The following is a 14,683-nucleotide window of genomic DNA, read 5'->3' as shown; positions in this document are numbered from 1 at the left end:
AAATTGTGCTTTGCCTTCCAAGCTGCTAATAAATGTAATTGGACCTTGGACTGTCAGCTCTACTAGACAAAAATGTAAAAAACATTGCACTGCTACATCCCAGAGATGAACTTGCTGACTTCCCCGGAGCCAAACTTGTCAAATTACACTCAAAAAGGATTAGGCAAATTGCAGAGGTCCTTCTCTTGCTATAACAGGTCATAGCAGCTCATTGGGGACATGTAACAATCCTGGCAGTTGATGAAGGAAGCACAGATTTAGGAACCGCAGGAGACAAAAAGTAATCCCATGTACTAAGAAATACAGCTCTACTAATGAAACAGACTGGGCCTGGATGGTGGGCTATCCATCAACAAAATACAGAGATATTCGAAAGTGGCAAGTACTGTGTTCCCTAACTCAGCAAAACTATAGTGGCTAATGTCCAAGTGTAGCGTTTGACTGTAGGAAAGCTGATGTTTGGTGGGTGTGGAATACGTGGATGCCCTTCATCTCCTGGTTTCTAACATGAGCAATGTCAAGCTCATTAGTAACAAAACCTGGCATAGGTAGAATTAGGGGCAAGGAGATCCATTCTTTTTTGTTGTATTTCCTGACACCACTTTAAGAAGTGTTGAGCTGGTTATGTTGTATGATAACTCAGGGCCTGATTACTACCTTGCTGGAGGGGATTACTCTGCCACAAACGTGACGGCTATCCTGTCCACCATATTACAAGTTCCATAGGATATAATGGACTTGTAATACGGCGGGCGGGATATCTGTCAAGTTTGAGACAGAGTAGTCCACTCTGCCAAGGTCGTAATCAGGTCCTCAATAAAAACAGATATCAAAATCTGAATTTCTTTACAAAGCAAACATTTCATATTTTCCCAAACAGGTGCTTTATCACAGTGATCCCATCAAAATGCAAATACGAATGTGGCAAGAACTGAAAGAATTTACTTTGCACAACAGCCTTTTATTAATTTGTCAAATAGAAATGTGGATCTCCTTTTAACCTTTTGTACTCTGAAGAATGAAATCAAATCTCAGGAGCTGGGTATGAAAGCATCAACCTTTACAAAACACCTTCACAACAGGGACATAAAAATACATAGTTGCATGTAATACTAGTCCTCCAAGGAATGTTATATGTTTACAAGCATGAGAAGCTATATCATATAAAACCCCACTGTCAAAAGCAGCACATCACACATGAATGACTTTGGTCAACCCGAGTCATTCCATCATTCAAAAAACTTTAATGGGGGGGGGGGGGGGGGGTCCCTAGGGCATCACAAGGTTTTTAAAGCCATCCTACCGAAAGCCTTCCTAGGTTTTCGTTTAATGCAGTGGGAAGAATAAAGATTGCTTAGTAGAGGATCCCTCCACCAATGGAGAAATATTATGAAAAATGTATATTACATCTCCAGCCTGATATCTACTACAGATCCACATCTTTCCACAAGTGGACAGAGGAGAGGATGATGACGGCTACTGAGAGAACATCTACATAGTTTTTACTATCGCCTTGAAGACTTGAGTATAGGACTCCTTTGGATAATAGCAAAAGGGGCATCAACATAAGTGTGTCAAAAGGAGCCAAGTCTACAATACAAAAGGTTAGAGTAAAACAAGTGGTATATTGTCAAAAGGGACTAACTCCTGTTTTAGGGTTTTGGTTAAATTCAATTCTTGTTAACTGAACTTTTAAAGTTCGAACTAATGAGCTACCGAGCCTCCTGTAGGCCTCTTCTTGAAATTTAGAGATACGTACTTATTTATGGAAGGCATTAAAACATAAATTGCTGGAAATTTTGTAAGAACAAACCTTGGAGAAGGAAAGGGTCACCAAGCAGAGCACTTGAAACATACCACAATAAGCAAGATAGCTCCCACAAGGTACTCCAAGCTGATGAACATATTACAGCTCATGGACATGTAAAGAGCACTACAGCATTTTGTGTTACTTACCTAAGTCAATAGTATTCACAGTTGCAAACCACTGACATGTTATATGGCAACTTGAAAGGAGGAGCGGGATGCTCCACTGAAGCCTACTCTACCTTCCCACTCTCAAGGGAGCACTAGGAGTTCTTTGGAGAAAAAACAATGTGAATCACAAAGTACCCTTTGTACATTGTAATTCTGTGTTTTCTGCTTCCAAAGGCCCTGCAATTGTGCACATCACAGTCTACTTTGCAACCGCATATTACTTTTGTACATTAGGCCCCTTGCTTTCAAATTGTAAAAACTTACATTGCAATAGCCAGAGATGGTTTAAGGCATGGTCAAAGTGGGCAATTGCCCAGGGCCCCCACTTTCGAAGGGGCCTCTGGGAAAGTGAACTTTTTATCTATTTTACTTCTGATTGTTTCTCTAATTCAACCTTTAACATATGAATCAATTTTGTTAGCCTTCATTGGGCAAGTAGCACAAAACTGTAAGAAAGTTTTAAGTTGTCCCCAACAGGGGCTTCTAAAATATTTTTGACTGGGGCCCACAAATCCCTTAAGACAACACTGGCAATAGCCCTGGATAGTCTGAGATTCTGACGAAAAAGAAGCCCAGGCAAAAGACATAATGAGTTACATTTTTCAAAACGACTTACCCGTTCCCTTTTATGGTAGAATCTGAATTTTCTTGAGGACTTCTCGGCTGTTCCAATTTTTCTTCTTTGGTGTCCCAGTGCAATTCAGAAACAAGGCCCTTTTAACACAGTAAATAGGACACAGAAGAAAGGTTAGGTGCAATTACAGACATTCCAGATGTAATATTAACGTAGCTAATGGTGGGGTCTGAGCAATAGTAATCTGCTCTACACAAAAGACAAGATAGGGTCGTCACCTGAAAAGAAACTGCCCTCCTATTAATCAAAAACAGCATAAGCAGAGAGAGTGATGTGGAATTGCTCCTGCATCATGAATCTTGACCAACCAGAGGCATTTTATAACCTTGACCAATAAATGTTGCTCCAGAAGTAAAGTCAACAACAAGATAGCTTATTTTCTATAATCAGTTGGCCTCTTTCCAGTTCACCTGCACAATGAGAGTATTCTTAGGAGAAGGGGTAGGTTCCCCAGCTCCTGTCAAATGTGATGTTCACAAAGAAAGAACCACTTTACCAGCACTCCTCAATACTGACAAAAGAACAATGTACCAAATTCTATAAATATCAGAAGCTGGATATCACAACATGTGAAGGAGAGCCAGCTCTACCTAGCTTCAGCATAAAAAGAACAGTGAATGTAAAAAAAAGCAATCTCCTGCAGCATCTGCAAATGAATGAACTACAACAAATGGCCTAAAAGTGCAAAAAGATAAGTTCCTAACATCTGGGATCCTTCTTGGTTTGATTGCCCCCCTCCCCTGCCCCATCCTGTACACACTTCTACAGAGAGTCAGGAAAAGACAAGACAAAAGAAAGTAGTCTGGCCATCGCTGTCTGGAAACTCACGCAAATTTTGATCTCTTAATCCTCAAACCAGAATTCAGGGCCACAGACCTCAATCACATTTGACTGAAACAGAATGACTTCAACACCCTTTATCACAATATAAAAGCAAGGATGGTATCAAGGCTACAAATGCAATAAAAATCAGAAGCCCAGCTGAGCTGGTCTGTAATATTTGAGACAAGCAATTATCTACTTGCATATATTTTACTTTAACTGAAAGTGATTCTTTCACATCTGTAGGAAGTTGGCTCTGTATATACTATCTCAAAGTAAGAGATATTGTGCACAGAGTCCAAGGGTTCCCCTTAGAGGTAAGATAGTGGCAAAATTAGATATTTCTAATACTCTATTTTATGGTAGTGTGGTCGAGCAGTAGGCTTATCAGAGGGCAGTGTTAAGCATCTGTTGTACACACACAGGCAATAGATGAGGAACACACACTCAAAGACTGAACTCCAGGCCAATAGTTTTTATATAGAAATATATATTTTCTTAATTTATTTTAGAACCACAAGATTCAAGATTGGAAGTAAATACATAAAATGCAAGGTACTCCACACAGGTAAGTAAGGAACTTTGAATTAGAGCAGTAACATACACAGTTTTAGTTAAAATGGCAATAAGCCATTTTAAAAGTGGACACTGTGCAAAAATCAACAGTTCCTGGGGGAGGTAAGTTCGGTTAAGTTTTCAAGGTAAGTAAAGCACTTACAAGTTCAGTTTCCTGTGCATAGGCAGCCCACCATTGGGGGTTCAAGGCAACCCCAAAGTCACCGCACCAGCAACAAAGGGCCGGTCAGGTGCAGAGGTCAAAGGAGTGCCCAAAACACATAGGTGCCTATGGAGAACAGGGGTGCTCCGGTTCCAGTCTGCCAACAGGTAAGTACCTGCGTCTTCGGAGGGCAGACCAGGGGGGTTTGTAGAGCACTGGGGGGGGGGGGGGGGGGGGGGGTGGCTAGGGGGGAAACAAGTAGGCACACAACACACCCTCAGCGGCACAGGGGTGGCCGGGTGCAGTGTGCTTAGCAGGCGTTGGGTTTTCAATAGGAATCAATGAGAGACCAGGGGGTCACTCTAGCGGTGCAGGCAGGGCACAGGGGGGCTTCTCGGGCCAGCCACCAACTGGGCTAGGCAGGGGGTCACCTGATGGTCACTCCTGCACTGGAGTTTGGTACCTTCTGGTCCTGGGGGCTGCGGGGGCAGTGCTTGGTCCAGGCGTCGGGTTCTTTGTTCCGGGCAGTCGCGGTAAGGTTAGCCTCTGGATCCTCTCTTCATGCGTCACTGTGGGAGTGCAGGGGGGTCGTCTCAGGTTACTCACGAGGTCGCAGTTGCCTGGGAGTCCTCTCTGCAGTGCTGGTTCTCTGGAGCTCGAGCCGGGGGCAGAGTGTGAAGTCTCACGCGTCCAGCAGTAAGAGTGAGTTCTTTGAAAGTTGTTAGAAAGTTGCAAAGTTGTTGCTGTTTTTAAACAGTGCTGCTGTTCTTGGGAGTTTTTTGGTCCTTCGGGTTCAGGGAAGTCCTCTGAGGCTTCAGAGGTCAGAGGTCGCTGGTCCCTGTCGGATGCGTCACTGTGCAGGTTCTTGGAGTCTGGAGTCAGGCCGGTAGGGCTGGGGCCAAGTCAGTTTGTGTCTCTGTCGTCTCTGCGGGGCTTTCAGGTCAGCAGTCCTTCTTCTTCTTGTAGGTTGCAGGAATCTGATTTCCTGGGTTCTTGGTCACCCCTAAATACTAGATTTAGGGGGGGTGTTTAGGTCAGGAGGGCAGTAGCCAACGGCTACTGTCCTGGAGGGTGGCTACACCCTCTTTGTGCCTCCTCCCTGAGGGGAAGGGGGCACATCCCTAATCCTATTGGGGGAATCCTCCAATCTCAAGATGGAGGATTTCTAAAGACAGGGGTCACCTCAGCTCAGGGCACCTTAGGGGCAGTTCTAACTGGTGGGTGACTCATCCTTGTTAGGGTTGAGCCTGTGTCGCTTGCGCATGCGTTTCGCTAGCGACACGCTTTAGGGAGCCCCGTCCACTAGACATCAGTGTCTTTCATTGGTTCGTGGGCTTGCCTGTTAGAATCTGCTTGATTTCATTAGTGGAAGGCACGCATACGTCATGCTTTTTCCTGTGGTTAGCCCTCCTCGAGTGCATCGACCAAGTACAGAAAACATGCGAGGCTCGCTGTTTTCCATTCGGTTTGTGGACTACGTTTTCTCTATTTTCGCAATGCGATCCCGGTTGGCAGAAGTCAAGCGCTTTGCAGAATATCGACCCTGTTACATAGTTAATTGCACTTTTTCCGGTTACGTACAAGGTTTATGTCGCAAGAAAAGTCCGGTTAGGAGTTTACAACGCTATTAGCTCTAACACAAGCAAACGCGAGACCCGTTCCATTGCAAATGCTTGTTTTTCTAATTATCTCCTCCAGCCTTGTCACCAAAAGTGGGGGCAGTGGCCGGAGGGGCAGGCATCTCCACTAGCTGGGATGCCCTGGGGTGCTGTAACAAAAGGCATGATCCTTTGAGGCTCACTGCCAGGTGTTACAGTTCCTGCAGGGGAAGGAGAGAAGCACCTCCACCCAGTACAGGCTTTGTTCCTGGTCACAGGATGACAAAGACACTCTCCCCATGTGGCCAGAAACTCGTCTGGTTGTGGCAGGCTGGCAGAAACTGGTCAGCCTATCACTAGGAGTCGGACTGGTATTTAGGGGGCATGTCTAAGATGCCCTCTGGGTGCATTTTACAATAAATTCCACACTGGCATCAATGTGCATTTATTGTGCTGAGATGTTTGATACCAAACTTCCCAGATTTTAATGTAGCCATTATGGAACTGTGGAGTTCGTGTTTGACAAACTCCCAGACCATATACTCTTTATGGCTACCCTGCCCTTACAATGTTTAAGGTTTTGCTTAGACATTGTAGGGGCATAGTGCTCACGCACATATGCACTCACCTGTGGTATAGTGCACCCTGCCTTAGGGCTGCAAGGCCTGCTAGAGGGGTGACTTATCTATGCCACAGGCAGTGTGAGGTGGGCATGGCACTCTGAGGGGAGTGCCATGTCGACTTAGCCATTTTCTCCCCACCAGCACACACAAGCTGTGAGGCATGTGCTGGGTGAGGGTTCCCCAGGGTGGCATAAGACATGCTGCAGCCCTTAGAGACCTTCCCTGGCATCAAGGCCCTTGGTACCAGGGGTACCATTTACAAGGGACTTATCTGGGTGCCAGGGCTGTGCCAATTGTGTGAACAAAGGTACAGTTTAGGGAAAGAATACTGGTGCTGGGGCCTGGTTAGCAGGGTCCCAGAACACTTTCAATCTTAATTGGCATCAACAAAAGGCAAAATGTCAGGGGTTAACCATGCCAAGGAGGCATTTCCTTACAACATCTAAATACTTCTCTGTCAAGGTGGATATACACATTAAAAACTTCTCAAAAAGGACACAAACTTCCGAACTGCTCATCTCCCTACAAAGCAACAAACTGATTTCAATTTACAAAGGAAGAACACTGTAATAATAAACTATCACTTCTTAGCAACAATAAAAGGAAGTGCCCAGCTCCTTCACAACTTTCCACGGATGCAATATTGCTGGGACTCAGAAGACAGCAAGTCTACTTAAAAACTCACATTATCAAATAAAGCTAGAGAGTGACAATTCCCTGCTCCATGTTGTCTCTGGCTACCAACTGGCCACACTAAAGAGAATCTTAAATAATGCTGATTGATTGAAAGGGAGGGCTCAAGAAATATGACCGCATCACTCACAGCCTGATAGATAGGCCTGGACACACTAACCTCAAAGCCCACCTTGATGCACTAACCTCAAAGCCCACGTTATCTTCCAAACTCGCTGTAACAGCTACAAAGATGTAATGACCGGGAGGTCATTGGAACACAAAAAGTCATGCTATTGCATGCCTTGAAATCAAGAAATACAAGAAAAACAATCAGGAGAGAAGCCTTCTCAAGCTGTTTATTCCTGATCTGGAGTAACATCCATTTTTTCTGATTTTATGTTTGTTACATGTTACTTAAGGTGAAGCACAAACCTTACCAACCAACGCATTACACATCAACATGACAATAAAAAATAAATTAATACAATTTTTTTTCCTATTGTATTATATAAATTGAAGCTTCAGGAGGGCGAAACAAATTTTATCTCATTAAGGACAGGACCAACATTCACATCTCTAATTACCTTCAGACATTCACAATAAAAGAGCTATACTTCATGTTTTCCTTATTCACTACAACTTTCTTTGATTGAACACCCACTAGAAGCATGCATATAGGATAGGCCACAAAGTATGCATATAGGATGGACCATGGTGTGTGTGTTCCATATATAAATAATAACATTTTAAATGCCTATAGTTTGTGAAAGCATTGAGCCACTCATGCTTTGCCCCGAAGCTTGAAATTGGATGTAGTATAATATGTATCAGAAAGAACATTCCATAGGGCGAATCTCTTCTGCCCTGATGAGTTCCAGTGTTCGTGAGAGGAGTTTTGTGCATTTAAAAGGTTGGTCAGAGCTGTGTTTTCAAGAAAGGAGCGGAGTTAGGCTTACGTGACACTGTATTAAGAGCATGTGGTGAAAAAGTGAGCAGTCCATGAAGTGAATTATGACCTTTAAACAAGGTTCTGCATAGGAGGCCATGAAAAGACAGCATTTATTGGCAAGGGAGCTTTGGTGGTAAAGCTGATGAGAATCTACCTTAATGGGAAATGGGCAGTTACAGAACTTTGTTTGCAGTATATGCTAGGTCCAAGGCTTGCCCTTGCGGCTCAAATAGTTTTCAGTTGGATGCAGCACAAACTCGGACCACATAGTGGCATTGTGGCTTTTACGTGAAGTATGCGACTCATGCAGCCAACAGAGATGGTGTGGTAGATGTTTTAAGGAGGGAGTGAGATCTGTCCCCACCAGGGTGCCTTACAACTGGTGTGTTCCACTGCATACAGCATTTTGACACTAGGAAGTATCCAACACGCACGGTTTATAAATAGGTGGTGTGTTTTAGGCTTTTTGTAGCACTAAGAATCAAAACACATGAGGTAGTCTGATGTAGGGGAGAATCTGGTGAAAAAGTAAATATTATACAAGAGTTTTATTTTTTTATAATTGGGTGTGGTTTGAGATAGCTGATTCAAGAGGACTTTAGAGGGGAAGATGGAGATGTGGCTATAGGTCTTGCGAAAATAAGTTGGGGAAAGAGTTGAAAGACTATTAGAGAAGCAACACCCTTTAATGCACATTACGTCTGTTGGAAGTAGTGGTGAGAAGTGAACAAAAGCAAAGGATGAGCGATACTGATCTGCAGCAGATACAAAGACCCAAGCTATAGATTCCTGTAAGTGTAAAGGAAAGGTAACCATAAAAAGGAAAACATACAAATCAGAGAAATGGAATGCATATGCCAGACTTGGAAGGGGGGGTGTTGCTGAGGAAGCATGCTGTAAATTGACTGAGCACATCAAAGGCCCAGAAAAGCAAAAGATAACTTGATCAAAAGAGGCCATTTGTGCGTGTCATAGGATGAATCCTCGGGAAGTGACAACAGCATTTTGAACTGCTCGGCATGGTTTGTTTCAGATTAGGTTATGATAAAGAGAACCAGGATTGATATAGGGAGAGATTTGTGATGAGCAAAACGTTGTTGGATGGTGGGTCGGTGAGGCAGAATATATTTGTGAGAAGACTGATGAGATGTGGAAGATTGGTTAAACCATGTGCTGCAAAATATACTTCCCTTCTGGATGTGAGTAAGATGTTACAGTTCTTGCATACATGGAGGCTGATTGAGAGTCTTAGGTGGTGGTGTCTACGAAATTAGCTATAGTGAGTTCCATGTTCCAGAGAAGAGCTTCTAATGCAATAGCTTTGGATGTAAAGGTAGAGGTTGTCAACCAGAAAGTGTTTTTTTTTCTTTTTGACTAGAAGAACTAAAACTATGGCTTCTGGTGTTTTCATTCATTATTTCCAGGCCATCAAAAGTTGTAAGTTGTGTGTGATGAAGTGTTTGAAGGAACATAGGACGAATGAGTAACAGAATTTAATTGGATCTGGGATGAAACAATTGTTTCTTTCATTCAGAAAACCTCATGAGCCTGTATCCTCACCCACTTTGGTTAAATGGTTGAGAGAGGCTGATGTAACAATTGTGATGCCATTCTCAACAAGAAGCAATGGCTTTAAAGGCATTTAGAGTGAGGGAAGAATTGCAGGATATTTTCAAGAGTCTAGATTGATCAAGAGATTCCATCTATAAAAAGGTTCTATTTCAGATCAATAAAGAGTGCTGTGCAAAACGTTATAGGAAGTCTTTATAAAGACATAGTGCTGACCTCCATGACTTGCAATGAAATGTTGATTTACCACATTATTGATGATAGAAAATCATGATTTTATTAAAGTCATAGGGGTTGATGTTATACCACCCAGTTGTACACCCATCCTTTTGTAGGTCATTTGGATTAATTTCAGTGTGATGGCACCACAAGGGACAGAAATGGAGATGACTGCCAGTAGTGAAGGAAGAATACAAATGATGGACCATGAGAATTATCAGTTTCACTGCAACACCTGGGTTGGAGCTGTTATTAGTTTTGTCCATAGCTTAAGGTATCAAGAAGGAAGATGGTAGCAAGTTCAACTGTTTTAAAATTGTCCCACAGGTTAGGTTTGCCATGGATATTCTTTTGCTGTACTGATAGTTCAAGGGGGATAATGGAAAACATGCATAACATTAGTCTCCATGTCTTGTGATTACAGGTGACTTGTTGGCTGTTGAGGTACCCCCAACTTTCAATGATTCTTCCACAATAGAATAGCAAAGATATTGAAGGCTGTTTAAGAAAGATCCAAGTATGCAGTATAGGTGGACACTTTCCTGATAGAGTTGTTTTAAGTAAAGCTGCTGGGAAAATTGGACTGATGTTTTCAGAATACTGTTAGACAAAGCAAATTGGCAATGTTTCGTTGTCATTTGTCCAGTCAACCACTCAAGCGGGCCACACTTCAGCCAGATTTATTTTTGCTCAGGGGGTTTAGCTTAGATAATTATCTACAATTGCATAGCTTTGTCATATCACCAGTTGCATACCAACCAGACAAGAGTCTCTATGAGAGGCTGGACCCATAACCATCTTGACAACTGTTGCGCAGCAAGTTTCAGGATGGTTGCCCATCATCTTGACTACAGGCTGTACGTGAGAGCAATTGGACCCTACTTCACTGGATAGACTGAAAATTGTACTATCGGTCTGAAGTTACTGGTCAAAATAAGATTTAGCTCTTCCAAAAGCAGTATAATAGACTAAAAGGAATAGGATTAGTAACTTCACAAATTTACCACAAGATCGTTTTTCTATTTGAAACAAAAACAGCATGGACTGGGGAGCTCCATTTAAAACGTTCACACAGCACTATGGAAATGCCATTCGGTTTACAGACTGAAAACATATAGTGCAGTAGAAAATGGCTTCCCAATATGACCTTCAAAGATTAAAATCGTAAAAGTGGAGACGCAGCCTCAACAGTGTAAAATATCCCATGCAGTAGTGTCTTCCTGTCCCAAAACTTGTTTCCACTCACTCTTTTCCAAATTTTTGTAAGACAGAGAAACGATTAAGATTTTGTTTTCTCCTCTGCAAGAATAAAAACACTAATTATACCGCTGCCGGACCATTCCATTTGTATACATACTGCATTCTTGGCATTGCGCTTTTCTTTTTTTACTGGATCCCGTGCACTAGTCAGAGGGCTGTCCCAAGGGCTGCTTTCATCGCCACTGTCCTACAATTAGAGAGAAAGGGTGTCTTTAAAAAGATGCACATCTTCAGCAAAACCAAAGGTCCTCAGTCAGAGGGAACAAGGCAGTACCTGTTTACAATTTCACATTACCATTATCAGGATGTCGTAGCCTTCTTAAGTACTGCCAGGAAACAGGACTGCCTAGTAAAAGTATGTGTATCAATCGGTTAGCAAGCAGATCCACCTGCATCGTGGCTGTTACCTCCCCCTAATATTTGTCCCCATGCTGCCCTGATCTCTGCTGCACACACATTCTAGCAACATTCTTTGCTACTGCCGTAACACAATCGCAATTCTTAAATCCAGTGCTGAACCCCTGCAGACTCTGGGAGGTCTTGACACAACCATTGTTGGACCCACAGCAGTCCCCCAAAGAACTCATGCTTGTATCTCAACAACCACATAGCCCAAATTACAGCACCACCACCCCGGCCTCTGCGTTTATCACAAAAACACCCAAGTCTGCACTATCACCACATAGCCCACCGCTGTGCTCTGGTTCTTATTTTAGATCTACAGCACCCTGCAATTACACAGCACTGCTCCCTATGAAATCCACAGTCAATGCCTTGACTGGACCCTCAATACAAGCCCGATGCTTTGGCTGGACCCTTCAACCCATTCTACGAGCACAACCCACAGCAAGACTCAGCGTTGCATAGAGTTCCAGCCACCTCACACCACAACTTCCTGAGAATCTTACTGATCCCCCTGGGTGCAATCCACACCCATCATTATGTCCACAGAGCCACTAGAAAGGTCGTTCCTTCCTGCAAGCCTCGTGTCTTCATCCACAAAAAGCCCTCTAGAGTGCTCTGTACTGTCTACCCAGAGCACTCCGTCAGCCACAGCTTCCTGCACCATGCAGAGGACACTAGATTTCCAAGCTCCCTTCATTTAAGTATTCTAGTTGACAACTTAATGTGTTTTAGAAGTTGTAGTCTTGTATGTGTTAATGGATTAACACGCAAATAATAGTGGCTTCTTATAGTAAAGCATCCAGCCCTTGCCTGCATCCTTAGAGCTTCTTGCACTCCAAAGATATCGGTCCATGAAATGTCCCAGCTTGCGATCTGTTCAGTTCACTTCTAGTGCAAGGTTCTCCTGCTATCTACACTATGTGATGCACTCCTTCACCCCTTCAACATTCCCAGCTCCGACAACAGTGCATTGCCATCCCAACCCACTGTACTATTAACAGCTCTTTATATCCCTATACCCACAGGTCCCTGAAACTATCACAGCATGTGTGTGCAACACCACCACTCACCGCATCCCAAACCTCCCTGAATGGCCTCCAATGCTCTCAACACTGGAATATCACACAATTACCTGTACCATCTATTAACAGCCACACATTATATGGAACTCTATAGCTTCTTACTGTGTTACACTCCAGAACGTCTTTTGTCTTCAAAGACTACTACACTTTGCAGTGCCCCAGCAAACACAAAAGTATCTTGGAAGCCTTGAAGCTCCCTGTAACCCAGCAGTGGTGTGAGACCCAAAACATTTACGACAATCTTTTCCCAGATCAGCTGCCATGAAATTAGAATATAAGGCATATGAAAACTGTTAGACCTGGCATCCCTTGCATGGTTTCTCCTGTATTTTTGCCTCTGGTTCCTGTATCTTTGACTGTGTGCTTGACTTCGTTTTGCTGGTTTTTAGTACACTGGGCACTTTACTACTGCTGACCAGTACTAAAGTGCAAGTGCTCCCTGTGTAAGTTGTGATTATGATTGGTTATCCCCGATTGGCATATTTGATTTACTAGTAAGTCCCTACTAAAATGCACTAGAGGTGCCTAGGGCCTGTAAGTCAAATGCTACTAGTGAGCCCGCAGCACTGATTGTGCCATACACATGAGTAGCCATGTAAACACGTCTCAGACTTCCCACTGCAATGTCTGTGGGTGCAGTTTGGTACTGCCAGTTCGATCTGGCAGGAGTACCCACTTGCCAGGCCCAAAACCTTCCCCTTTACTACATGTAAGTCACCCCTAAGTTGGGCCCTCGGGAGCCCCGTGGGCAGGGTGCAGCGTATTTAAGAGGTAGGACATTTACTTGTGTGTTTTTACATGCCCTGATAGTGAAATACTGACCAATTCTGTTTTCACTATTACAAGGCCTATTTTTCTCATAGCTTAACATGGGGATTACCTTTAAATATCCTTTAAGTGTAATTTCCTATTGGATAGTATCTAGAGATATGGAGCTTGGGGTCTTTGAACTCACAATTTAAAAATACATATTTTGGTAGAGTTGGTTTTCAGATTGTTTGAAAATACCACTTTTAGAAAGTGGGCATTTTTCTTACTTAACCATTCTGTGCCTCTGTCTGCCTGTGGAATCCATGTCTGGGGCAGACTGACAGATGTTTGTGAATTTCCTCTAGACAGTGAAACAAAGGTAGTGGAGGTGTGTCCTGCATATCCTGATGGGTCTTTCTGGCCTAGAGTGGGAGAGAGGAGATGACACCTGCACCTGAAAGGGTTGTGTGCCTGTTCTCACACAATGCAGTCTCCAGCCCCCTGGAGTGTGTCTGAAGCCAGGACTGGGCAAGGCAGGATCTTGTGAACCACAGAGACTTTCCTTCAAAGTTTGCCTATTCTAAAGGCAGAAATGAGTGTAAGTAGTGGACCCAAAACCCCAGACTTTTTTAACACTTCTGGATCAAGAAAAACCTCTGCCAAGGAGAAGAGCTGAAGATCTGAAAGAGAAGTACTGCCCCTTTGCTGTGTGTGCTTTGCTGGGCTGGCCTGCAATTGCTGCTTCTGCCTTAAAGATGACAGAGACTAGACTTTACTGTGTATCCTGCTTGTGAAGTTTCTCCAAGGACTTGGACTGAGCTTGCCTCCTTTTAAGAAGTCTCTGGACATCAAAGACTTCACCTAACAGCCTCTGGTTTTGTTTGCTGTGAACCCTAATTCACCAGGTGGTGCCTATTCCAGTTTCTGGGCCCTTGGGCGTGAAAGCTGTCCTAAAAACAAGAAGAACCAGGCACACCAACTCCGGGCGACTACAGGACCAGTGCCGCAGCTTGACTCTGAGTCGCCACCTGCACCCGAAGCCCTGGTCTCAGCTGGAGTGAGACAACCCCCGACTGACACCGCAGGCCTGATGTCGCCACAGCCCCACTGACGTCCCGCGACTTTGTGAGCTGAGTGCAGTGTCACCCACATCAGTGACACCTGACTCCGCAGCAGCGCCTGTAAACCTGCGGCGTGACTGTGACCCCAAGAGGTCACCTATCATGTCTTGACCTGCCAGATTCATTGACACTGCCAGATCGGCAGGAAACGATGCCTCCCACCGATGCCGCATCACCTTCCCTTCTCTTCAGTAACAAACCAATGCTGCACCGGATTCAGCGATGCCTCACTTCCCCAACTCCGTGCACCGGCTTGTTTTCTTCATTATCAAAAAGTACTG

General features: G+C 43.9%; 1 protein-coding gene across 1 annotated transcript in view; it reads right to left on the bottom strand.

Moving 5' to 3' along the window:
- The window catches only part of LOC138288127 (uncharacterized), a 139,590-nt gene that overhangs the window by 117,639 nt on the left and 7,268 nt on the right, over positions 1-14,683 (bottom strand). Inside the window, exons 2-3 of the mRNA XM_069229386.1 lie at positions 11,142-11,231; positions 2,594-2,691 (exon numbers count right to left, since the gene is read on the bottom strand). Of these exons, the coding sequence (XP_069085487.1) occupies positions 2,594-2,691; positions 11,142-11,231 (188 nt within the window). The remainder of the gene's footprint in view (positions 1-2,593; positions 2,692-11,141; positions 11,232-14,683) is intronic.

Source organism: Pleurodeles waltl, chromosome 4_1, assembly GCF_031143425.1.
Source record: "Pleurodeles waltl isolate 20211129_DDA chromosome 4_1, aPleWal1.hap1.20221129, whole genome shotgun sequence".
NCBI lineage: Eukaryota > Metazoa > Chordata > Amphibia > Caudata > Salamandridae > Pleurodeles > Pleurodeles waltl.
Note: the sequence above shows the minus strand (reverse complement) of the source record. Positions and strands in the feature narration are given on the sequence as shown.